We start from the raw sequence: 27,824 nt of genomic DNA, 5'->3' as shown, positions 1-27,824 counted from the left end.
TTTCAGTTTACATACATGGAAAAAACACTATAACATTTTTTTGTTATTATGAACAACGTTTTGGTGGAAAAGCTTTGTGCAGGTCCGTCTGGGTGGGTACCACTCACTCATTAGATATACTGCCGCTAAGCAGCACTATTTCGTATTGTTGCGTTCCGGTTTGAAAGGTGAGTGAATTAGTGTAACTATTGGTACAAGGGACATAACATCTCAGTTCTCAAAGTTAGTGGTTCATTGCCAATGGGCGGTGGTGACCATTTACCATCAGGTGGTCCCTTTGCTCGTCGGACTACCGATAACATAAAAAAAAGATAAAAAAATATTTAAGAAAAAAATATATAATTCAACCCCCCACTAAGAAGTTTCAAAGTTAAAAACAGTTTTATTTTATCATTAAGAAATAGTTAAAACGAAAGAGACAAAACCTTATCTACGCTTTTCATTATAGGTTGTCTGTGGTCACCTCGCCCATATCATAAGAAGTTTATATAGTCTTTGGACTATATTCGCAAGCTCCAAACAACCGTCAGTTCGTGAAATCGTCAGCCAGTATAAAATATATAGACTGGAAATCTCACGGTTAGTGCTACACATGGAGGATGATATAATATTATAAAAATAAGTTTTCGAACAGTGAATCATATAAGGAAGCTTAGCATTTGCAGATGAAAAATATTTTTTAAAATGTTTTCCAGTATTCCCAGGTCGTTGTTGTAAGTAGCTTTTCGTTTATTTTTGGAGTTTACATAACGTGACACCTGTGTTTTATTCGATTTGTGTAGAAATTGGAGGTTGTCGTGGTAATAGACTTATTTTTTATAGGTTTATAATTTTTACCTTTTAATGTACTACAAATTATGAATGTACAAATATTTTGTTTAAAAACTAAACGTAAGGCTTTTTGTGCTTATATTTTTAAAACTATAAAAAAACAATCAGTTTTTAAATATCTATAAAAAATTTGTTTAAAATCAATGCGATATATTGCATAGATAAGTCACCTTTATTTCAGGATATTCCTTAACCTAAGATACGCGACCGCGGCTATTGATCTCTCGTCCGTACTGCTGCTGCCTAAAATGATATCATGTTTCTTAGAAAATTGACGCGTTCGTAAACATAATATTTTACCGATTTAAAATTACTTGAAATAGTAACTTTGCCATATTAAAATCAGCTACTTCCTCTTCAGCTTAAACATATACTTCTTAAAAAATAGATTATATTAATTAATATTCCTTATTTGGAAATAAATTAATGTTATAAAAAAATACAATTACAATAAATGTAAAATTTTATTTTTCTTCTTTTTTCTTTTCTTTTTACAATAAAAAATAATAATGTATATCAATTTCTATAAATTTATTATAATTTTTATTGCCAATTTCTAAATTGGTAACAGTAGTTTGTTTTTAAACAATTAGCTTACAGTATAAAGTGAGTATAATAATTATAATGTGACCTATATGTGGAATGACCTACTTATCTCACTTTGGTAATTATTGTCATTGTCTGTATATTTTTTTTATTTCCCAAATTTATTTATGTCTGAATGTATATTATAATATTATAAAAAAATGTATAATATTCTTTAGTAAATAAATAAAAATACATGATGTTACTAAAAGTGAACTCTGTATGTATCACATCTACAACTTAAAGGCTAAAAGCATTATAAAAAGTTTAAATGTACAAAATGCTGTTCTAAGAAATTAATAAAAAAAGGATGTGCAATGTTTTATATTATTAAATAAAAAAAAAACATTTGGTGCTTAACAACCTATAACAATTATGTAATCAATACATAACATACAAAACACATTATAAAATTGGCATAATTCATAAAGTATAATATTTTGAGTTATACAAGTACTTAAAATTGATTTGAAAAAAATTGATCACATGTCTAAAGTGAAGTAAAAATAATAAAATTGATTTGTACAAATAAAATAAAAAGATACTCAAAAATAAAATGTATTATTAATAATTAGAACACAAATTTTGCAAGCACGTTGCATGCAAAATTTCGTGACAATTGTTTGAGTAGTTAATACGTGAAAAAAAAAACACGCTTTCGCATTTATGATAATAGTAAGGATGGCTAAGACTCCTAAAAGCGCTTACGCGAAAAAGAAGTGGCTGATTAAAATCTGTTCACCTTCGGCAGTTTTATTTTAAGTTCTTTGATGAAATGTGCATTTGTTGTGACGTCATTACATAATTATTATGTTATATTAAAATTAAAAAAAAAATATCAAATAAGAATTGTATAAATATTTTCTTAATTTTGCAAAATTTTGAAATATAGTTAATTTGTAGGCATCGATTATCTACTTAAATTGCTACGTTTTCTTTAAATACCCAACTAGTCGAGACAGAAAGCAGACACCGCTATCACAAAAACGCTCAGCTGATTACGGAAATTGTATTTAGCGTAACATCGTGTTATGACGGTAGTCGTGTTTTTGTTGATACGGTCGTCCGATATAATCTTTATATTGTATTAATATTATAAAGGTGAGAAGTTTGTGTTTGATTGAATGCGCTAATCTTAAGAAATACTAGTTCGATGTGAGATTGTTTCTGCGTGCGATTATTATACTAGTTTCTACTCACGGTTTCGCCTGCGTTTAAGTGGGAGGGCGGCAGTAGTTAGTAGCCTATGTCCGTCTTGCGGGTCCAGCTTGATGCGTACCAAATTTTAACAAAAATAAAGACAGCAATGTTAATCTCAAAGAACTCACTTTGTATCTCACTCGTGAAATGTTAACAACCGACTAATGATGATGTGCTATTTGGAGACGTTAAGTGTAATAATTATTACTAGCTGTCCGTTCCGACTTCGTACGGGAAAAAAAGAAAAACCTTGGAACTCGATCGTACTCTATCTACCGGGTTCAATCAAAATTCATCGACCAACTCAAACGCACTTATCAATTTTATCAGAATCCGTCCAGCCGTTTAGGAAGAGTTCAGTGACATAAAAACGTAAAAAATAATTCATGATAATATATGTAATATAAAAATAGCCAATTTCGCATGTCGCTTTGTGACATTTCGAGTTTGATCGTACAGAATAACTGTACAGGTGTGTGTTATGAAAATTTAACACGAATGAAACCGCGGCAGACAATATTACATAATCAACTATGTTTAAATACGTTGACATTGAATGGGTATCGATTTCCATTGTAAAATAGGCTCCTAACAATTTTGCTATCAATTCTAGTTTGCACTTTTGATAATGTATTTTGTAATCACACGCTTTACGATAGATAAATAGTTATTATTTTAATCTTAATTTAGTAATGCAAAACGTGTATAATTTTGTATCGTAATCTTTATATAGAATACCGAATATTCTATGAACGATGTTTATTCGGGTAAGGCGATGCGTACTTAAGAGCCAAGTGCGTCTCAATCTCATAATATAATTTAACTGCAAAATAATAGAAAAAAAGCAAATAAATTAGATATTTTACTATTATTAACGTTTTTTTTATTAGAACTTTCTGAAATCGAGACCAATACTTTTAGTATTAGTACGACTGCAAACAGTAAACAGTAACATTAGGATCAATAGTGTGTGTAAATAATTTGAACTAAAGTTATCGCGAAGTGGGCGAACGAAGTTAAACGAGTTAATGTAAGTTGCATTATTATGTAACCAAGAATCTTTCTTTTTTTTTTTAACGCTGGAAAAACGCATTATGCGTTTCCCCCACGGGAACAGTGGGGGGTGGGGGGTGTTATGTGGGACTCGCCGGTGTCCAAGGCGCCGAGTGCGCCCCGAACATCGGAATAACCACCAAAAAACCAGCGGTACCCTACCCTATGCGGGCCTCCATTTTCTAGGGATCTCATCTCTCTTCCCAGGGTACTGTGAACCCCCCATAGTCCCGGCTGATGTAACCAAGAAACTGCTGAACTGATTGATAAACGCAATTTTGCTGAATTATCTTCATATTAAATGTACTTAACCGAAATTTGTTCTTACCAATTTTATAATTAATATTGAGAATTGAAAGAAAATCAATAAAAATAACGAATGAAAATGACAGCTTAGTAACTTTTCTGAAAACGGTATTTTATATATTTCCTTTCCGTAGGACCTTCCTCAATATAATACAGTTCAAATGATCTGTATTGGTCTAGATGCTTTTGAGGAAGAAGTAAAAAAAAGTCGAATATAGAATCTCCTACTTTAAGTAGCTTGAACCACATAAATATAACTGCATTAAATGCAGATTTAATTTTTCATATATAAAAAATTTGCATAGGCAAAATACCATATAATTGCAGAATATGCGTTTCTAAATCTATACCGCCAATTATCATTACATAAAATTTGTTTTAAATACTGAAATAGTTACGTCTAAAGTGTATTTTATTTTAATCTACACAATGGAGACACAAAAGCAATGTTTTATAAATATTTAATTCAATTCTTCCGTTATAAATTACTTAAGTTTAACGAGATGGAATTCTTAAATAAAGTAAGAAAGTATTATATATATTTACAAATCCATATCGAGACTAAATATATTTACAAATCTAGGCTGTATTATACGATCAAAAATGTCTGGTATCTATGACGAATCATTTGGATGTTCGCCAGTCAAAATGTTTGTGCGATAGGCGTAATGACCGGGGACATCGGGCTTCAATGTTTGCGTACCAAATCTTTAAGTATTCTCTAGTTATAGTGAATTGAGTTAAGAGTGACGTATATACGAATGAACTGTAACAGCCTGTAAATGTCCCATTGCTGGGCTAAGGCGTCCTCTCCCTTTTTGAGGAGGTTTGGAGATTATTCCACCACGCTGCCCCAATGCGGGTTGGTGGAATACACATGTGGCAGAATTTCGATGAAATCAGACACATGCAGGTTTCCTCACGATGTTTTCCTTCACCGAAAGGCACGAGGTGAATTATAAACAGAAATTAATCTCACGTAAATTTTGAGGTGCTTGGCCGGGTTTGAACCCACGTTACTTACTTACTACTGGGCCATCTCGACTTCAGCAAGTAATAGTGCGTCTTTTGTAAATTATCTAACGTTTATATATACTTATATATATGCTTACGTACGAATGTATGTGTTAATTTCTCTTTAATATTTACAATAACAATAATATGTTTCCTTGCTAGTCATATGCAAACTAAATGAAGTAACTTGCTTGCTATTTAATATAACAGTAATTTTATTACTATTTAATTTACGTAAATATTTAACATTATTACATAGGTCCAATTATTCGAATATCAACTCCACGTTTTGAGAACTATATAGTCTAAAATCATTGTTTTTAGAACGATGCATTGATTTTCGTAATTTTTTCCGTCTCGCTCATTTTGTGAACATTAATTAAGAATAAGATACAATTACTGTGCCGTTAGAACAGTCATAGTGTAACGAAAAGCTGATTAAGTTTTTTTTTTTTAATTAATTCGTCTATATAAACGCGTAGAGGAAAGGTTTTTTTTTCTTATTGTCGAAGTCAATATAAGGTCCATCTTTTATGAATTAATATTAGCTACCAAACAAGGATTCACACACGGAAAATAAAAAAAAAGGGTTTCCCATGACAGAATACGTGTATTATATAATTTTCAAGGTTCAGCGCGTTACGTTTGTCTAATACCAAAAATGTATAAGACCATATTTGTTAGTGTTGGTGTGTTCAACGAGGAGATGAGGTACAAGATCAAGAGAGTGCAATGACTTCTTTTAATCATAATTTCGCTTGATTCTTTGTGCGCCTCTACATTACGTAATGAAGATATGATCTCGTAGAAATTTAAAATATCTCGTGTCTTATAATTTAAGATTTTCGTTTAAAAACGGTTAGACAGAATCTTGCCTTTTATATTGATTTAATGATTAACCTATGTTAACTTTTTTTTTAAATTTAAAATTAGCGTACGAAACATATACGTTACATACCTTAAATCACGTTATACTATTTTTTGTTTGATTAAGAATACATTCTAAACTGGATTTCGTCACGTGTTTATTACATCAGTCAAGGTCAGCTACGACTCGTCACGGTTTTGCCAATTTAGTTTACCAATTTCCTATAATTGAATACTTCAATATATTTTATTACTAAGTTTAATGTTGATATTGCTGTCTAAAGGAAAGTATCTAAATGTAAATGATTGAAAAGTACAAGTAAGTAATCTGTATATTATATTCTGGTGTTAGAGGAAAGCCCTATATGCTTGGTGAGAAATATCATATTATAAATGTAATGTGCTACAAGATAAATATTTTTCGACAAATCATGGCTTCGATGCTATATATTTTTATATTTGCCGGGGAGGCAAATGGCTCTACTCCACCTTATGATAAGTGGTAATAGAGTCGCAACGACTGCCAGTACAGTCGGGAAGGATGTTCTGCAATAACCGCTCCCGCCTTGCCGGCTCGCAAGATGCCTCTTCACGCCTCGATTGAACATTAGAGATTAATTAAAGTTGCCAAATTTATCGTATTTTGCGCGGTTCTTTCTGGCGTCATAGTATATAATCTGACCCTGTTCCGTATTTATTGAATACAACCTAGTTGTATTAAATTTCGGAGTGGAATAACATTTGAATTAATAACCACATTGTTTCATTTATTAATTACCACAACTAAATGGTACACACATTTTTATATAGATTTAAAATGAACAATTTACTCAGGCACTTTTTAAGTATAATATCTAACAAGAAAATTATAACTTTAAAATTGTATAACATTTTTACATGTATTACGAATGTTGTTTTTATTTGTCCGGACAAAAATAAATGGGATTACCTCCTTTCATAAATTGATTAATTGTTTTTTTTTTGCCGACTTAGAAAAACACTGGCAACCCTATGATACGAATATTAAATACACAAATGTGCACATTTCTTCCGAGCCCAACAATGTTTCCACTAACGGAGTGCATGACTGAATGTTATTTATATTTTAACGATCAATTTATGGTTAAGAGGTACATGATATATTCGTTTCCATACTATTGTTTTAAATATAGAACACGTTACGAAAACATTTTTTTTAAATTAAACACTAAATTTACCAGCGGCTACGCTTTTATAGGTATATTTTTCTAAGGTAAAGATATGCCATGTCATTATATACATGCCATACAGCCCAATTATGATATCTATGCAAATAATTGCATCGAAGTGCTGCATTTCTGCAACAAAGAAGAATAAAACGTCAGCCAAACTTTCATTTATAATATCAGTAGTTTCTTTATGGTAATGATAAGTACTATTTATTGTTTTAGGTGCTGCTCCAACGCAATAGTCCCGAATCGGGCTCTAGCGTTAGCATTAACGAAATGTCCAGCATTCTTAGATCCCGCATCGCAATGTCGGAACTACCACGAGGTGACCGGCAACATTATATGCCCCAACATGGTGAGGGGTATCGATCATCTCAGAGACCCTCGCCTTAACAAGGTGCGTTAAGCAAATCCAGCGCTATAAAATTTACATAAAACCGAACTTACAGCACAATAACTACAGGAATGAAATTGTTAAAAGCGATTGAATTAGTTACTGGTGCCAAGTGCAGTTACGGTCAATTAGTATTTACGTAACAATAAATCTGTCTCGGTTCTCAATTACTATATATTTTTATAGCGCTAAATTCGTTCAGTAATTAGATTTTTATATTCCATTTTCAATTTTTTTTACATTTTTATAAATTGTACTCATTTTAGGGTCTTGCATTTACACTAGAAGAGCGTCAAGCCCTTGGTATTCATGGTCTCTTAGCAGCCAAGTTTAAATCGCAAGAGGAACAACTGGATATTTGCAGAATATCAATCGATAGATATGAGGACAATCTGAACAAATATCTTTACCTCGTCGAGTTACAGGTGACTAAACACCATAAAGGTACCATTGATTTAATGAATTTACTAAGTTTTTCTTCGGTTCTAAGGTTTCCAGATGTTTCTTAAATGAATGATTGCATGCAGTTAATATACTTTTGCTGTTATTAGTTGTTTATTTCATAGCTTTACTTATCTTTCTTTAATTATAAAGCTTGCACGTAAAATAGGTCGGTTTATTCGATGTCATATCTTGGCCTTCTCGTTCGCTGATGTAGTTACAGTTAAATGACAATCGTGACCCTCCATCCGCCTGTTCAAGGTGGATATTGTGATACCTATATTTAGGTAACTTATACAGGCGTAACTGTTGGATTTTGGTATAGAAGATTATGTATATGTTAATAGTGAACTCGAAAGAAACTTTATGTAATAGGGGTGGGTGTATACAGCAATATTAATTGCGGAACTTACGAAACAACCAAAGTTTTAGTTTAATTGCGAAAGTTTTAAGTTTTGGTTTTTATGAAACAAAGTCAGGAATAGTTTTCAAACGGTTTAATTTTACGGCTAAAACCAAAGAGTTAGATTATAATTTAGATTTAATCATTAAACTTTTAACGTTTTTTTTTTAAATTTTATATTATATTTTTATTTTTAAACAAGCATATTGTTTTCTATAGATTTTAATTACACAGATATCTGAATTTTTTTATAGTAGAATTATTTGGTTCCAGGACAGAAATGAAAAGTTATTCTTCCGACTTTTGTCGGAAAACGTCGAAAAGTATTTGCCAATCGTTTACACACCCACCGTGGGCTTGGCCTGCCAAAGATTCGGTCTCATTTATAGAAGGCCTAGAGGTCTTTTCATCACCATCAATGATAAGGGACATATATTTAACATTCTCAAAAATTGGTAAGTCGTATTGCACTGTTTCGATTTAAGTTTGTGTAATGGGTTGATTATCTAATCAAACTATTAATTTTAGGCCTGAACCTGACGTTCGCGCTATAGTATTCACGGACGGGGAACGTATTCTGGGCCTGGGAGACTTGGGTGCATATGGAATGGGTATACCTGTGGGTAAACTCTCTTTATACACAGCTCTGGCTGGTATAAAACCACATCAATGTCTTCCTATTACACTGGACGTGGGAACTGATAACCAGGTCATTATAAAAAAGATAGATCATTTTAAAGTTGTGATTTAAATACTCTAAGAAATTATACTATAAAAAATTATAACTGACCACGCATTACTATTTTTCTTTTAATATATTTTTTTCATCCAAAATATTATCGAAATACTACGTTACGTTTATACGTTTGTAGATTTTTTTAAATGCCAGACGGATTGCATTGAGATTTGGCATAGAAATCGATTTATCTCATTTTTATGTTTTGTTTAAATAAAAACTTCATTCACACAGCGAAGCAGATGTGTAACAGCTAAATAGTTTAGATTAAAAAAAAAGTTGTGTATATGACGTAGTTCTCTAGATCGTAATCCAATGGATTTCTAATCATATACGTAGGAGATAAACACCTGGCGATTCCACAACAAATACAGTAGAGTTTATTCAACTCGCTGTAAATTAAAATAACTTAATCTTTCGCGTGTAGTTGGCATGGATGTGAGAAGTGTTTTTTTATTACTGACGCGTAAATTATATTATGAACAATATTGTGTTGTTTTCATTCGAGATTATTTTTACAGGATTTACTTGAAGACCCACTTTACATCGGATTGCGTCAAAAGAGAGTGAGGGGTAAAGAATATGACGAATTCATTGACGAATTTATGGAAGCGTGTGTTCAAAGATACGGACAAAACACACTATTACAAGTAAGTTTGTTTTATGATTTCGACCTTACTTCATTAGTCATAAGATTTAAATTACAATAGTCGTATAATTTATTAGATATGACGCTAATGTCGTGAAGGGCGATTGAAAATTGAATTTTCTTTCGAAGATGATTCTCTGAAGATATTAAATCTTTCTTATGGTCTATTGTTATCAGCAGTTTTAAATATTCTCGATAAATATACACCTTAACATTATACTATTAAAATATAATTTACAATGACTAATATCTTGAAATTTCGTATCAATATTTATTTCAACTAATATTTCACGGTTGTGTTGGACACGATTACACAATAAATTATGTATATAGGCAGGGCAACTAGTGATGTTGATTGTGCAACTCCATCTGGGTAGGTTGATATCTATCCACACTAGGCTAGAGCTTTGTGTAAGCTCGTTTGGGTAGGTACCACCCACTCATCAGATATTCTACCGCCAAACAGCAATACTTAATATTCTTGAGTGCCGGTTTGAAGAGTGAGTGAGCCAGTGTAATTACAGGCAAAAGGGACACAACATCTTATTTCCCAAGGTGAGTGGCGCATTGGCGATGTAAGCGACGGTTAATATTTCTTACAATGCCAATGTCTATGGGCGTTGGTGACCACTTACCACCAGGTAGCCCATATGCTCGTCCACCTACCTAGTCTTTAAAAAAAATATCACATATTCTTCCTTCAAACAGCAATATTTAGTATTGTTGTGATTCATTTTGAAGAGTGAGTACGCCAGTGTAACTACAGGCATAACATTTTCGTTTTCAATAAAGATTTAAGTGATTTGTTAATATTTCTTACAGTGCCGATGTCTATGGGCGGTGACGATCACGTACTATCGGGTGGCCTATTTGGCAGTTTGTCTATGTATTTTTAATATTAAAAATAATAATAATCATACTATTTGCCTGTCACTGTAGGTACACATAATAAAAAATAATCCTAACTAATGTTATAAATGTGAAAGTTGTTAGTATGTTTGTTACATTTTCACGTATTATACTCAACCGATCATCATGAAATTTTGCATACACGTTCAAGGACACAAAATACGACACAGGGTACTTAAGCCCCCCCCCCCTTTTCCCCTCACACGCAGGAAAGTCGCGGGCGGAGTCTAGTAAATAGGTTATAATAGAGCAACACAAATTTCCGTTAGTTACAGTAAGTGAACATTCGAGTCAACGACTTGTGATTAATAAAACACCAGATATTAAAACGTCTTGTCGGTATTTTATTCGAGTTAACCGCTTAACCTTTATCCATTCGTGTAATGAATTGAAATCTCAGTAACCAGTAACAGCCTGTGAATGTCCCACTGCTGGGCTAAGGTCTCCTCTCCGTTTTTGAGGAGAAGGTTTGGAGCTTATTCCACCACGCTGCTCCAATGCGGGTTGGTGGAATACACATGTGGCAGAATTTCAGTGAAATTCGACACATTTCCTCATGATGTTTTCCTTCACTGTCAAGAGATGAATTATAATAACAAATTAAGCACATGAAAATTCAGTGGTGCTTGCCCGGGTTTGAACCCATGATCATCGGTTAAGATTCACGCGTTATTTATTACCACTGGGCCATTTTGGCTTTATCTATCAAATCCGAAAATCTTAGTAATAAAGTACTATATTATAATTATCTGCAACGTAGATAACGTTTTGTTTTTTATCTGTTCAATCGCAATCTGATAAGATTATTTATTTGAAGATTTTATTTTTAAATTAAAAATTAAAACGACAATCGAGTTGAATAATTAATTTTATTAGTTGTAATCAATGAGAAAACTTTTATTCGATATAGAAGCGTTATATTTGCATATTGACTGTCAAAATTGATTTTAGATATCCTTTACTATAAACGGTCCTAATTTTTCTTTTTTTTCGAATTTTATGTCCGGACATTTATGAATATTTTCTGTGATCCTTTTGTAAAAGTAAGAAAGCACAATAATCCTTTGTAGTCTGGTAACGAACTATGCTGATGTTTGTGAGATAAATAAACTACGTTAGAATTTCTAGAAAATTCCTTTATTTTTTACGAACATAGTATTGGTAATAAAAATTAAGAATTAAAACACAATGTTTGTAATGAAACAAAGTTATTCTGAAATAGATCGATTAAAAGCAACGGTCATCACTTCATTACTCACGCGTGAAATGTTTACAATTGACTTACTATTTTGATGCGAGTGTTCTTGAAACGTTAAAATTATGTAGCCAATGTCGCATATCACTCTCTGACATTTCAAGCGATTTTTGCGGTGAGTTTCGAGTCTGTTCTTACAGAATAATACTGGTAATGCCAGTTTTGTCTAACAACAATGACTGGGAATCATTTTGAGTAATTTTACTTAATGTATCTTTTAATGGCAGGAAATAATTGAGTTCCAAGTAGAAGTAACCAGTTTTAATTTGTTATTTTTGATTGTTATATGCCTGTTATGTTATCGGGTTATTTTTGTTTAATAAAGATTTTGTTCATGGATTAGTTGATAACAGAAAGTTATCAAGTGTTAGATTTATTTAGTACATTGATTCAATAAATTGTTGTTATGGAAGCAAATTTTATTCAATGTCTTGCATATTTTTTTTTTAACTTGAGTATGAAGTTTTTCGTATGCATAGTATGATACATAACATACTTATTAATATTCGTTGTTTACTTTTTTTATGTGAAATACGTTGGTGGACGAGCAAATGTGTCACCTGATGGTAAGTGGTCATCACCGCGCATAGACTTTGGCGCTGTAATCTCAACTCATCGGTCCTCACATCACCAATGCGTCACATACCTTAGAAACTAAAATATCAAGTCCCTTGTGCCTGTAGTTACAGTGGCTCATTAACCCTTTAAACCGGAACACAACATTACGAGGTATTGCTGGTTTTACCCCGACGGACTTGCACAGAGGCCACCGAGTTGAACTAATATAGGCATTAGAGTTCTTCTCAAAGGTGAAATCTAAGCCCAGCTGTGTGATCAGTATATATTATATGTTTTCAGCATGCGTTGTTTTTTTTTTATAGAATAGGAAGGCGGACGAGCATATGGGCCACCTGACGTTAAGTGGTCACCAACGCTCTTAGACATTGGCATTGTAAGAAATGTCAACCATCGCTTACATATCCAATGCGCCACCAATCTTGGGAACTAAGATTTTATGTCCCTTGTGCCTGTAATTACACTGGCTCACTCACCCTTCAAACCGGAACACAACAATATCAAGTATTGCTGTTTTGCGGTAGAATATCTGATGAGTGGGTGGTACCTACCCAGACGAGCTTGCACAAAGCCCTACCACCAGTAAATTGTGTTTGAAGTACTTTACATATGTACTATAGTTTACAACTTATAATATTATCATGGTTTTTTTTTAAATTTATTTAATCTATTGCCCTACAATTATTACTATACTAGGTAACTAGATCATAGCACAGTATAAACAATGAGTTAAAAGCATTCGAAGGGCGGCCTTATCGCAAGTGATCTTTCACAGGCAACCTTTGTGACAGGTACACAAATATTATAATATAAAAACTCTTTGGAAGAGTATCTTGATGATGATGTTTGTGATAATTTCAATTACAATTTGTTTAAAAATTTTATGTTTACTTTCAAGACTTCTCCATGAGCATATATATGTATATATATATATATATATATATATATATATATATATATATATATTTATATATATACATGTATATTTTTGGTTACTAATTACCGCCTTCAAGATTTTCTACTTAGCCTAAAAGTTGACTGGCAGAAAATGCCTTCAAGCATTAAGTCCGCCTTTTGTTCCAACTACATATTGTGGTGGTCAAAAAAGTTTTAAATAAATAAACAAGTCATATTAAAATATAGAATACATAATAACATTTTCCTTTTAATTTCCGGTTCTTCTCATCGTAGTTTGAGGATTTCGCGCTCGGTAACGCGGGTCGTCTCCTTGCGAAGTACAGAAACAAGTATTGCACGTTCAATGACGATATCCAAGGAACCGCCAGCGTGGCCGTAGCGGGTCTGATGGCAGCCGTCAGGCTCACTAAGAGGAAACTCAGCGAAAACATCTATTTCTTCCTCGGAGCTGGATCTGTGAGTATTATACAAATGTTTTAAATTATTATTAGTAATTTAATTTGGTTCTATTTTTGATTTTTTATTTAATTGATAATGTTTTCAAATGTTTGCAAAATGTAACTAATATACAACAATATATGTCTGTATTTGTCGAACCACAAGGAGAGAAAATAAAGTGCAACCTGAATAGCAATAAGTTATTAATATTCATGTTATTATTGACAATAGATGAACTCTAAAATCTTTGCCATCTCTTTCTATCAGTATAATAATTGGTATGGTTACGGCACGCGTAATTTAACTTTGCCGCTTTGAAAATAGATTTCAGTCATGTAAAATTATTAGAGTATGAAAAATATTTTGTTCTGTAAGCTTAATAGTAAGTATAGTAAAAGATCACTTATTAAGAATGATTGGAGAGGGGATTTGTTAACAAAAATGGAGAACATGAAAAATCAGAGGTGCTCTTTCGCATTTGTACCTGCGACCTTCAGCTAAGGTCCATGTAATATATCCATTGGACCATTTCGCGTAACATTTTAATGATATCGAAAAAAGTATTACAACTAAGAAGTCACTTATTTTCTTTGTCATTAAGAAACAGCCTATTTACTCATACGAAATCAATTTAACCTTTTTTCAAATGTCTAATAAAGAGTTTATTGACTATTTAATCAATCACTATTAAGCGCCACCAATTGCCGAAAAGTCTAATTGATCGCTCCATCAATCGAAATCGTTGCCGCGTCTTCTCTTAAAAAAATTTTCTTCTTCGCCTTGAAAAGTACGCGTGCTAGCAAACCGTATATATATATATATGTATATATGTGTACTGCCGCATACATATGTATCTCACGTATATGTGATATGTGTTAAGTCTGTCTAATTGCGATGTTTTTTTTATTTACGTTTTCAATAAATCTTCACAGAAAAAGTGACTTTTTTGCTCACAAGTATTTAAAAATTGAAACAACAATGAATGTACATAGCGAGCAATAATCTATTTGGATACAGTAACTTTTCTAGAAAAGCTTCACCGTTCAATTTACCCTCCTCAGCTCTAGTAAGCACATCAGGTAGGTGGCTGTTACCTTTAACGGCTACAATACTAGATACCCATAGTGATTTTGTCTTCTTTAACCTAGGAACATAGAAGGTGTAAAGAAAAAATAAATAATTTTGATATTGAATTGACATCTCAATAATCTCTTCTTATATTAATCAATCTTGAATAATCTATTGTATTTATTATGAATTCGCGAAAATATCGCGTTTTGAATGTTGACGAAGTTTTCATCGCAACATGTGAAATTAAATATAAGTGGTTAAGTGGAATAATTTTGTATTGTAAATAAAAATATACTAATCAAGAACTGTTTGTGCATAATATAGCAGTTATTAGCAAATTACTTGTTCAATTATATTAGGCTATAACTAAGTTCGGTGTTTCAAGAACCACAATAACGGGAACAAACAACAGACGTCAATACAACAATAATGCCTACTTGTAATATCAAGTAACATTTTATTAACGACAATCGTTTTTACTTATAATCAATCAGTATCGCCTGTCTGAAACGATCATAATAACATACTTAGCGTGTTTTGTCTCCAAGATGATTTTATACTGATATATAAAAGATAAACCGAGATGGCCTAGTGGTTAGAACGCGTGAATCTTAAATGATCGTTCGATGATCGTGGGTTCAAACCCGGACGAGCACCACTGAATTTTCATGTGCTTAATTCGTGTTTATAATTCATCTCGTGCTTGACGGTGAAGGAAAACATCGTGAGGAAACCTGCATGTGTCTAATTTCATTGAAATTCTGCCACATGTGGATTCTACCAATCCGCTTTGGAGCAGCGTGGTGGAATAAGCTCCAAACCTTCTCCTCAAAAAGGGAGAGGAGGCCTTAGCCCAGCAGTGGGACATTAACAGGCTGTTACTGTTATATAAAAGATGAGTTTGTTTCACAATCATCTACGAATGCGGTTTAAAAACGAACTTATTGCTTAAGATAGCCCTTAGATTTGTTGTGATTATAGACTATGTAACAACATGCTAAGACCCACGGGAGCGGAGCAGTCTAGTTACATAAAAAAGTACATACACGTTACTATTTACATAACATGTTAATATTTATATAAAATAGAAAATTATTGTTTGAAATTTTAATGATTGAAGCTCACACTTATAAACATTAAGTACCGGCTGTTTTGTTAAACATTGATTTATCTCTTTCTGTCATCATTGATTTGACATTCGAAAGAAGAAGACAGCATTGTTTAACTAATCACCCAATAAACAACGTTTATAATTAATGCCGTGAATAACTAATTTTGTATGTTTTTTTTTGTATAATAATAATAACAACTTTATTCACCAAAAAGAGACAAAGACAAAATTAAGGTACAAAACCATAAAAAAGAGAACAATATGATATTTGATAATTTGGTGAAAAGTTTGTAGTCTCAGCCAGGCTGCTTTCAGTCTACGCTTTGTGCATATGCTGCCAACACAAACGTTACATTCATTGCAGTAAAAGGTAAAAGACGATAAAATTACTTAAATAATAAAAGTTAATACAATTTTATAACACGCCCAATAGGCTAAAATAGAATATATGAACATCGCGTTCAGTTATTTCTCCGCCAAGCATACTTTGTATTAATGTTTTCCGGTCTATATTAGTTGAACTCGGTGCGTAATTATGAGCCGAGTTCTACCTAAAAAAACGTTTTTCTAAAAATTAACAATATGTTAATACAATTTTTCCTTATTGCTGATAATTATTTTTTAATCAATTATAATGAATGGAATAATTATTTTTATCGATTCGATAATATTGCAGATTTATAACTGTAATTACGCAAGTGAAGTAATCGATCATTTCTTATCATAATCGTTTTAATATAATAACAGTAAGATATTATCGTTTATACAACTATTTTGCATCAAATTTCAGTGGGTTTTATTTATAAAAACAATCGCAGTGTAAATAAATAAATACGTTTAACAGTTTAACAGAATCATCTGATATTTAGGCAGGTTTTCTCACAATGTTTTCTTTTCACCACATGACGGGTTTGAATCCGTAATCTTTGTTTAACATATAATAGTTCTATCCACTAGGCCATCGTCTAAATGTAACATAAAAATAATAATTAGGGACATAAAATCTTAGTTCCCAAGGTTGGTGGCGCATTGGCTATAAGCGATGGTTAACATTTCTTACAATGCCAATGTCTAAGGGCGTTTGGTGACCACTTACCATCAGGTGGCCCATATGCTCGTCCACCTTCCTATTCTAAAAAAAAATAATGAGTAAATATAATCTTTGTTAATTTTAGAGATAAGGAAAATACTTGCTATTTCATAACAATACATTTTACATAATGCCGTATTGTGACGAAGTTGGTTCAAGAATTTGTTTTATATTTAAGTTGATGGCGCATAAACAATCGCAATGTCTATCTTGACTTGAAGCATTAGGAATGATAAGATTAGCGAAAATAGCGCAGTAACAAGCCAATTAATTGACTTGAAGGTTTATATTTAAATCTTATTTATCTTAATTAAAAAAAAATTATAATCTTACTCTATATTTGTACAAAATTTCTTAGAGTTTCTACTTTAGGTAATATGTACATATTTATATTTGACTAGCTGAACCACCCACTTCGTTGGGCGGTAAACGTTTTTACTTGTGATCGATTGGCCTAACATTAATTAAATTGGTCTCACGTATTTGATATTTTAAATCATCTCTTAAACTATGCAAGTAAAAAAAACAAACTGTAAAAAACGAATTTTATATAAATAAAATTTCCTTGGTAAGAAAGCAATTTATTTCTAAATAAATTGACGTGTTGCATATGGAAAACACTGTTTAATAGAAATGTCACTCAATAGATTACAACACGGTGGCTTTTCCATACCTATGTCGTATTATCTCTTTAACCATTGGTCCAAATTATATGCAGTAAGAAGGAAAATCTTTTGTTTTAAATACTTGAGGCGATAAGTTTACTTATTTTGATAAGAATTCATAATTGCTGATAATATGACCAATAAACATGAGCCAACGATTTAATTGTTTTTTTTTTTTATATAAAAAACTACTTTTTGTGACTTAAATATAAAACTTAGACATATGCTGTCGTTGACTTTTTTTTGTAGGCATTATCAAGTTCTACAACTTTTCTCTAGAACTCAATCATATATCTCTCATCGTTAAGACAGCGACATAAGAAACGTTTTCGTTCGACCGTTTTTTTCTTCGACAAACTTTGCAAATCGCACTACAACGAAAGTCTTTTCATTTTTCGGGTTAATATGACACGCCTATGACACTCACAAATGATGTGGTTCTCTATTGGTAAAAGAATTTTCAAAATCGTTTTGGTAGTTCCAGAGATTACCTTTTTTATTGGTTATTAGAAGGTATATTAAATCGTCACGTTCTTAATACGTTACGATTAAACGAAATAGTACTACGTTATATTTTATCCGGTTCATAATTTGACTACTTGGTGGGACTATCTATTGTTACTATTTTGAACTACTTCAGTACATATCATTATAAAAATAGATAAATACAAATAAAGTCGGCGTCGACTCTATTATAAAATAGTTTCACACTGTTAAATCTTTAATATAATCTTCGATATCCTAACAAATTCGAATCAGTTTAAAAACGAATCCAAGAATAAACTTTCAAAGGCATCAATAATATAGCGTTTGGTGTATATACTGCATAGCAAATGAATATGATATTCTCGCCGATACTATCTGATGGTGAAGCTTAACGTATAATTAGTACGTTTCTTTCGAAAACGGTGTCGTCATTTATTCAAAATTGACTTGAACAAAACCAATTTTTCAACAGGCTGCAAACGGTATAGCGAACCTAACTGTTGCCGCGATGGTATCTGAAGGTTTGACTGAGAAGCAAGCTCAAGAACGAGTCTACATGTTCGATATTGACGGGCTTTTGTCAACGAGACGAGAAGGCGGCGTTCCTCCTCATGCGAAGGTCTTCGGAAAGGACGTCGAGCCCGAGAAGGACTTCGAGAAGTGTATTGCAAAGATTAAACCTAGCTGCCTTATTGGTAATAATAATATTATAATAATAATAATATCTTGGGAAATTTTTCACACACGGCCATCTGAGCCCAAATTAAGCTTGTACAAAGCTTATACAAAGCTTGTGCTATGGAAACCAGACAACTGATATACAACATATACTATTTTTGTTTTGTAAATACATAAGTATTTATAGATAACAGTAATGTCCCTTTCTTTTTTTTTTCGCTGGAAAAACGCGTTTACGCGTTTCCCCCATTTACTCGGAATACCCACTAAAAAACCAGCGGTACCCACACCGCCTTTTCGAGGGGCGTCACGGGATCGCTTGCGCATACTACCGTGACGCCCCGACGGTTGGCCCGCCTCTGCAGGCTTCCAAATCCTAGGGGGTTCTCGGGGTACGAAGACCCCCTAACCCCGGCAACACTTAGGGCGGGAGGAGAAGGTGCGCATAGCGCTGACGCCTTCTCCCCGGTCCTTCGGCGAAGCGAGTCAGCGGAGGCCCTCTCCTCACGCTCCCGCTCCGCTGCCTCCTTCTGCGACATGACATTTTCGCAGAAGGAGACCGTCTCCAACCAGCACCTTTCGCTACCAAGCATGGCGTTTATCACACTCGGCAGCGAGAGGTCTTCATCGACTAAGGCCGCCAGGGACAGGCGCTGAGATCCCCAAGCGGCACACTCCATCAGAGTGTGGCACGCTGTGGAAGAGTAATGTCCTAGCCAAATCTTATTTCCTTCCTAACATCATCATCTTGCATGTCAATATATATTTTGTTTTTATCCTAAAGACAAATTCACGAAGCTATTTGTTTATCGACTAATATATTTTAAGGTATGAATTCTTAGTCTTATAATACGTTATCAGGTTGTTCTACGGTGGGTGGTGCGTTTACTCCGAACGTATTGAAGCAAATGGCGCAGAACATCGAGCGACCGGTTATCTTCGCACTCTCCAACCCCACCAGTAAAGCCGAATGTACCGCTCAGGCAGCCTACGACCATACTGAAGTAAGTCGATTTTTTTTAAATTTAAAATAGGTAGGCAAACTGTTAAAATAGGTAGGTCACCAACTTTGGGTAGTAAAATGTTATGACCCTTGTGCTTGTAATGTAGGTACACTGGCTTAGTCACAGCTTTTAACCGGACCACAATAACACTAACTCTTGCAGATCTCGGACTTAACACAAGCAAGCACCACTACTGTGCCTTCGGTTATTTTATATAATTCGTTAATTAATTATGTGTCAGTGAAGAAGTCGAGATGGCCCAGTGGTAAGAACGCGTGAATCTTAACCGATGAACGTGGGTTCAAACCCGGGCAAGCACCTCTGAATTTTCATGTGCTTAATTTCTGTTTATAATTCATCTCGTGCTTTTCGGCGAAGGAAAACATTGTGAGGAAACCTGCACATGTCTAATTTCATTGAAATTCTGCCACACGTGTATTCCACCAACCCGCATTGGAGCAGCGTGGTGGAATAAGCTTCCTCCTCAAAAAGGGAGTGGAAGCCTTAGCCCAGCAGTGGGACATTTACAGGCTGTTACTTACAGTGAAGAAAAGTATTATAAAGAAACCTAAATGTTCCGGTCGTAAGTGTATACAAACCAGAACTAGGGTAGCCTGATGAAATAAGCACCAAAGCTTCATTGCATAGCAGAAAGATATTAACGGGCATTATATATTATAATTTAATCAGAAAAAAATGAAAGTGTATATCACGTTGAAGTAATCCTTCCATCGATTTTTTATGTCACCAATAAATAATTTTATCGTTTATTCGAACATTATAAGCTTTAGATTAGCGTATCGATTACGTATCCGTCCTGAAAAGTGAGTATAACTGCCTTAAACTAGTTATTCAAATAAGTCAGACTTTATTATCCTTGAATAACGTGAAGTGTTAAACAATAGATTGTTTTACGACGTCTTTAAAAATAGACTGTCGACATGTCATTTTTACTCCAAGGTCAAGGTTGTGGGAAAAGTAAAGCAAAATATTACTGGTAATGTTGAAGTGGTTAACATTATTTTTATTGCAATCTATCTATGATGCTTATAGCTTGGTTTGTTATTTTCTTTGTCAATAATATATATGTTTATTTTCAATTTTGTCCATATGTTTCAAAGGTATGTATGTATATACTCGTATAAAATCTGTCTTGTCGCCCACGCTCTGCTTCTTCTCGTCCAAACGCACATTTAGAAATTTGTTTGATAATTCCTACAATCTTTTATAATATTATGTATTATTATTATATATATTTGTATGTAGACAAAAACATATGATAAGTTGAATATGTATAAAGCGTATAATTAATGAAATTCCGTTAAACTTTTTCAGGGTCGCTGCATTTTCGCATCGGGCTCCCCGTTCCCCCCCGTGCAGTATGACGGTAAGGAGTACCTAACGGGTCAAGGGAACAACTCGTACATCTTCCCCGGAGTGGCTCTCGGGGTCATCGCGACCGCTACCCACCACATACCCGAGACCATGTTCCTGACTGCTGCCAGGGTATGTACACTATTTATGTATTTTGTGTTTTAGTTACTTTTTATCTGAATCTGCACCACTAGTTTTTATTACATAATTTGTAACTGAATACCAATAAAAGTAACAATTCCGATAAAACTAATTTCATTATTCGATTGCTAAGTATTTTTTTTTTATTAAAATGATTTTTTCTATCGTTGAGCGTTGCTATTTTTTTTGTAATATCGATTTTACTGAGAGGAAATTCGGAAACCCTTGTAAATTATTTCTATTTTCTTTAATGATACCCAAAAAAGGTGTATCTACTTAATTTGTACCAATATATAAATCAATTATGCGTTAAATTTTACTTGAATTGAAATCCTCCTATCAACAGCCAATCATTGTCCACTGCTGAACATAGGCCTCTCCCAAGGTGCGCCAAAGCTCCCTGTCCTTTTTGTTATCTATATGTTTTTGTTATTGAAATCCTCGTAAATGATAAATACAGTAACAGCCTGTTAATGTCCCACTGCTGGGCTAAGGCCTCCTCTCCCTTTTGAGGAGAAGGTTTGGAGCTTATTCCACCACGCTGCTCCGATGCAGGTTGGTAGAATACACGTGTGGCAGAATTTCAATGAAATTAGACACATGCAGGTTTCCTCACGATGTTTTCCTTCATCGTCAAGGACGAGATGAATTACAATCACAGATTAAGCAAATGAAAATTCAGTGGTGCTTGCCCAGGTTTGAACCCACGATCGTCGGTTAAGATTCACGCGGTCTAACCTAGTGGTTAAAAATAAGAATCGAATAAATCTGTCCGTGTTATAAAGTGGGCGTTATAAATCGATATACGTATAAATGTTGGTAACGTTGTAAAAGTAAACAGACTTGCGTTCGGTGCCAATTGTCAACCGACAAATTAAATTGTTAATAATATGATCACTATAGAAATGGAAATGTATAAGTCGTGTGGTTTCGGGCGATTTCGTAACGTGATTTACTTTTTATATTAAAATATGGCCTGCTGATGGTGTGTGGGCACAACCAAATTGACATTGGCAACGTAAGAAATATTAACGGTTATTTATATAGCCACCTATATTGGGAATAAAGATGTTATGTCCCTTTTGCTACCTGTTTGATTCACTCACCCTTCAAACCGGAACACAAAAATACCGACTGTTATTGCTATCTACGCAGACGGGCTTGCACAGAGCGCTTTAACCAAGTAACTGTTATAACTTTTTTTGTTTCTTGCTCATTATATCATAGTACATATGACAATATCGTTGACACTTTTGGCCTCAATGACCCGTTATGTGGCGGAATTCCAAAACATTCCCAAGTGGCCGGCCCTAAAATTATTTTCATTTCAACGTTAACGTAATATGGAACATACATATATAAAACAAAATATTTATTATTCGCTTACTCATTACTTTTAATTTCTGTTGGCAATCGCACAAGATATTGTTGCCAAGTGTTGACAGAGACTCGTCTGTAACTTTTGTTTTGCCAATTATTTTACTATGTTTATAGATGATAAAAAAATAAAAACCTTACATATGAATGCTGCTTAACGACTGATTCAAAACAATGTTATCTTCTTCTTCCATATGTCAAATCAATAATGACAGAAAAAGATAAATCCATGCTTAACTAAATGATCGCTTGGTAATGTTTATAATTAAAGCTTTTAGTTATAATATTAATTATATATTAATAATAGTCATTATATATTAATAATTATAACATTTTCTGGTATAACAGTTCAATGTCATGCATTTGAAATCGGTTTGGATCTTGTTATATATAAAGCCATGGTCACACTTGTTGTTGTCATGATTATCCAATCACACACACACACACACAGTTACACAGTTGTGTAAGCAATCAAAAGATGAAAATGAATTTACATATAGTAATATGTTTTTTTTTGGTTACAGACTCTAGCTAACTATGTTAGTGCATCTGATCTGGCGCTTGGTCGCATTTATCCATCGCTCGCTGAAGTAAAGGAAGTTTCACTCGCAATTGCAATAGAGGTCGCCAAGATGGCTTACGACGAAGGTATGAATTATCTTATTTGTATGATACTTAATTGTTTTTACAGTTACATTAAGATGCATTACTTCAAAATAAATAGATAAAGTATTTTTATTATATTATTAAAAAGATAGGATATTTAAACAGTACAGATAAAAATACAGATACAAACAATTATGCTCATAACATTTAGAAAGTTAAAACTTACATACGGATAATGACTAACTTGTACAGAAATATACACCTCTTGGGAAAAGGCCTCCTCGGCTAATAATGAGAAGGCTAGAAGCTTATTCCAAAATAAATTTTATTTAAACCATCAAATGGGTCAACACCATGTGAGCAGTAAATTTGGCCAACAGTTATGATCGTGGGTTTGATTGCATCATATATATCTTTCAATCTTCCCAAGAACATCATATTTATCAATTTTTGTATTCAACTACTAGATCTGGTAATATAAGCTCTCATTGAGTGACCAAACATACTATCTTAATAGACAAATTGGGTCTAATTATTATAACCGTAACAGCCTGTGAATATCCCACTGCTGGGCTAAAGGCCTCCTCTCCTCTTTTTGAGAAGGTTTGGAGCTTATTCCACCACGCTGCTCCAATGCGGGTTGGTGGTCAATTGAGATGATTCGACTTTGACCAAAATTATTATAAACAAACTATTATTGATAAAATTGATAAAATATGATTAAAGTAGTAGTCGATACAAAAATTACTGACAATATTTAATTCTAGATTCAAATTGGCAATTTTTATCAACAACAGTCTTAAACAAACTGCTGGAAATAGGATTCTATTTGACAATGATAAAAGAGATTACTATTTTGTTTGTTGTCACAACATGACGGCTTACTTTTTTTGTTTTATTTATTATATATGTACATACATAGTTTGACGCGTTTTTTAAATGATGTATGAATATTATAAAAGAAAGAAACAATAATCAACTTTCTATCTAGGATGCGGTTCTGTGTATCCAACGCCAACAGATTTCAAGGAGCATGTAAAGAGTTGCCAATATAACTGCAACTATGAGTCTCAGTTACCAGACAGCTATCGCTGGCCCGAATATCCCCCAGTAAATTATAAGTACTGCGAAGGAAGGAGTTCACCAGTTTTCGTTTAAACTATAACTTTCCGATGGTCTAATGTTATTAAAGTAAATAACTTTTTGACGTGTGCGCATTATAAATGGTAAACGATATTTATTTTAATGAGTATAATTTGGCGGAGTTTAGTCGAGCTATAATTTTATGTAGATACACTTTTTTGTAGTTGGATTTGTAGTGCTCATTATAGATGAGTTGACAAACTTTGCATCGACATTTAAATCGAATTATTAATGTATCTCAGTAAATATTTAAGTAGCTTTGCTAGTATGTTAGTATTGTTGTATCAAAATAAATAAAATACATGACCTAGGTAGAAAAAAATAATTGTAAGAAATGTTTCATTGTATTTTTTTTTTCAAAAATAATAATTTATATCAGGATGTGATAAAGATATATAAATGACTTTTATAAAACGACTATTATAAATTGCACGTAATTTTAAAATGAAACTGATTTGTTTTCAAAATTATATTTAAATTAAAGGTAAAAATCAAAAGATCAGTAAATTTTATTCAATAATTTAATATTCCAGGTCTCGCTTCAGTTTATCCCGAGCCGAAGAACTTAGCTAAGCATGTCGAGAACCAGATGTATAACTACAACTACGAAAGCTCCATGCCCATCGTATGGGAATGGAAACCAGAAGAGAAGTTCAACGTTAGACCCATACAACCAGTACCCAAAAATATTTAATCAGTATTAATTTTTTATTTATTCAAAGCATTTTGGACAGCTAGGTTGAATGTTTTTTTTTAAATTTCATACACAATAATATTACCTCCTTAATAGATAATTTTTAAGGTTTTATGAAAAGAGGTTGTACAAGTCAAGCTATTATAATGATTCTAGAGTAATCATTCATTATAAGGAGAGTTATTATATAAATAAGAAAAAAATATCCAGTGAGTAAAATTGTAGAAACCATAAAACAATATTACTAAAATTTCCATCACCAGACCATGCACGGATAAATGTTCTAGAATTAATATAATAACATGATTTGATTGATGCGACAGTGAAAAACTATGCTTCTAAAGCAGCTGTATTAACTTTATCTTTTAAAGATCAAAGAGTATTTATTAAATTTAATTGACACATATTTTAAATTTTTAACAAAATTTTTGTCGATGTCTATAAAAAAAATAAACTATTTAAAGTAGTTTGTAGCCATAGTTACTCTATAATATTGATTGTATGTATGTTTGTGCTAGTAGATGTAGTACCGTTATTTGTGCAACGTATATGTGGCCATTATTGCTTGAGCCCGTTTACGAATAATACCATCTCGGTTATATTAGATCTGTTTCGTTCAAAAATACTTTGAGATATTTTTTTTTTATACGCAATTAAGTAAATTATTAATATATCTTTTTCGTTTTTTAAATTTAACACAAGTTTTTGAATGATTATTTTTAGTTACATTATGTAAATTCTTTGCCCCTGTATTTTTGAGTATTATGTCATTTCTGTACGGAATTCAAAGTCTAGTCACCGCAGCATTACGTCATCTATTATACTTAAATTCTTACTATTAATATTAAAATAACATAAAAGACATGTAGGGACATTATTTGTAAGAAAATGTAGATCAATATTTTATTTATGTATTATCAACTTTTATCTACGTATATATTAGGCCCTAAATCGATTCATTCGACCACGAAGTGAGACGTATTATAATTATAATTATTTACTTAAAATGTATGTGACATTACAAAAATAGTTAAAAATGTTTAACTAACTTTGACGAATGCTTTATATCATGAGCTATATACTTCGACTGGGAATAAAGTATACGTTTTCGTTCAGTATTTTAAGATAGTGAGAAGTTTTATTTTCGCCGAGCGAAAATTTTTTTTATTAATTTATTTTGATTCAAGTTTTGTGTCAATTTATGTTAAAACAGGTATCTTTGGATACGAAGTGATTATGTTGCTGTGAGGTGTATGTGGGTTTTGAACTAACTACCCGTGTTTAATATTTAAATTAATTTGTTGGTTGTGCTTGTTCGTTCTGTTAATGTTTATCATGGTTTTCTTCTTGATTTCGAGCTAATCGTTTTCGTGATGGATAATAAAATTTGAATATAGTGCAGTTCAATAGAATTTGTATAAAATAAAAGTTGAGTTTTTTCAACGGAAAAACAATTAGCTTAAAATAAATTTTAAATTTATTGTTAAATAATAATATTGAGTAATGACAACAGAATAATCTATTGTTCACAATATTTGTAACAATTACATATATTTTTAAACAAGGGAAAATGTACAAAGGCTTTTGAGGGTTTGATTCAACATAACATTTTTCTATGTTTGAAGTATAATGATTATTTCTTATTTATATTTGTATGAATTCTATTGATATGAACTATGTAAATACTTTACAGTTCGAGAATGTGTTGCTTTATTCGTTATAAAATATTCTAACTTTTGAAAACCACACTTATTGATGTTACGCACTATTGGCAAAGCAATAATCCCTTCGGATTATAAAATGTTATAATATTAAGAAAAAATTAACGAGGTCTTTAAAGGTAGTTAAATAGAAATCATAGTAAAAAGTTTGATGAATATATATAAGTGTGGTTGTATATATTATAATCAACTGTTTGAAGTGCCGTATTACACATTACTAATATAATGCGTGATTGCATGTAGTTTGCTGTAAGTTTTGATAAGCTTTCTTCACCGTATTTCACTTTTAAGACGAGTGTATATTATTTATTCATGTACACGATCATGTATTTATTATTTTTTGTTCGGCTTAATCAATGTTGGTGTGTTCCGGTAATTGTTGTCTAAGGTCGAATAATGATTCGAGTGACGTACGCCTTACGACAATTGTAGTATGACATGGGTTCTGTATTAAGTTCAGTCTACTTTGTCAATTTATTTTCAATTTAGTAACTTCATGGAATACAAGGCGTTTATGTGTTTGTTCTCTAGAATATAAATTGTTCAATTATAATGAATGGATGTTACTAATTAAAAAATGTTCAAAACCTTATCGTGTTTGTTTATTTTTATACCTTTCTATTTATTTCTATTTTCTGTACATTGTGTTGTTATATATTGTCATTTTGACGAGGCGGTTGGCGTGGTTGGTGGATGCTTGCCTTTCATGCCGAAGGTTGTGGGTTCGATTCCCACCCAGCCAGATATTTGTGTGCATGAACATGTCTGTTTGTCCTGAGTCTGGGTGTAATTATCTATATAAGTATGTATTTACAAAAGAAAAATAATATATGTAGTATATCAGTTGCCTGGTTTCCATAGTACAAGCTCGATTTGGGAT

The 27,824-nt window shown here is 32.6% G+C and overlaps 1 protein-coding gene across 1 annotated transcript; it reads left to right on the top strand.

Moving 5' to 3' along the window:
* Positions 1 to 506: 506 nt before the first annotated feature.
* On the top strand, positions 507 to 27,536 carry LOC126772804 (NADP-dependent malic enzyme-like). Its single transcript, XM_050493393.1, has 12 exons — positions 507 to 713; positions 7,287 to 7,461; positions 7,725 to 7,883; positions 8,576 to 8,757; positions 8,831 to 9,011; positions 9,560 to 9,688; positions 13,619 to 13,801; positions 18,679 to 18,901; positions 19,746 to 19,888; positions 21,224 to 21,394; positions 23,305 to 23,428; positions 25,063 to 27,536. The coding sequence occupies exons 1-12, from the start codon at positions 685 to 687 to the stop codon at positions 25,221 to 25,223; spliced, it is 1,860 nt and encodes a 619-aa protein (XP_050349350.1). The 5' UTR covers positions 507 to 684; the 3' UTR covers positions 25,224 to 27,536.
* The last annotated feature ends 288 nt before the right edge of the window (positions 27,537 to 27,824 follow it).

This window comes from Nymphalis io, chromosome 13, assembly GCF_905147045.1.
Source record: "Nymphalis io chromosome 13, ilAglIoxx1.1, whole genome shotgun sequence".
Classification (NCBI taxonomy): domain Eukaryota; kingdom Metazoa; phylum Arthropoda; class Insecta; order Lepidoptera; family Nymphalidae; genus Nymphalis; species Nymphalis io.
Note: the sequence above shows the minus strand (reverse complement) of the source record. Positions and strands in the feature narration are given on the sequence as shown.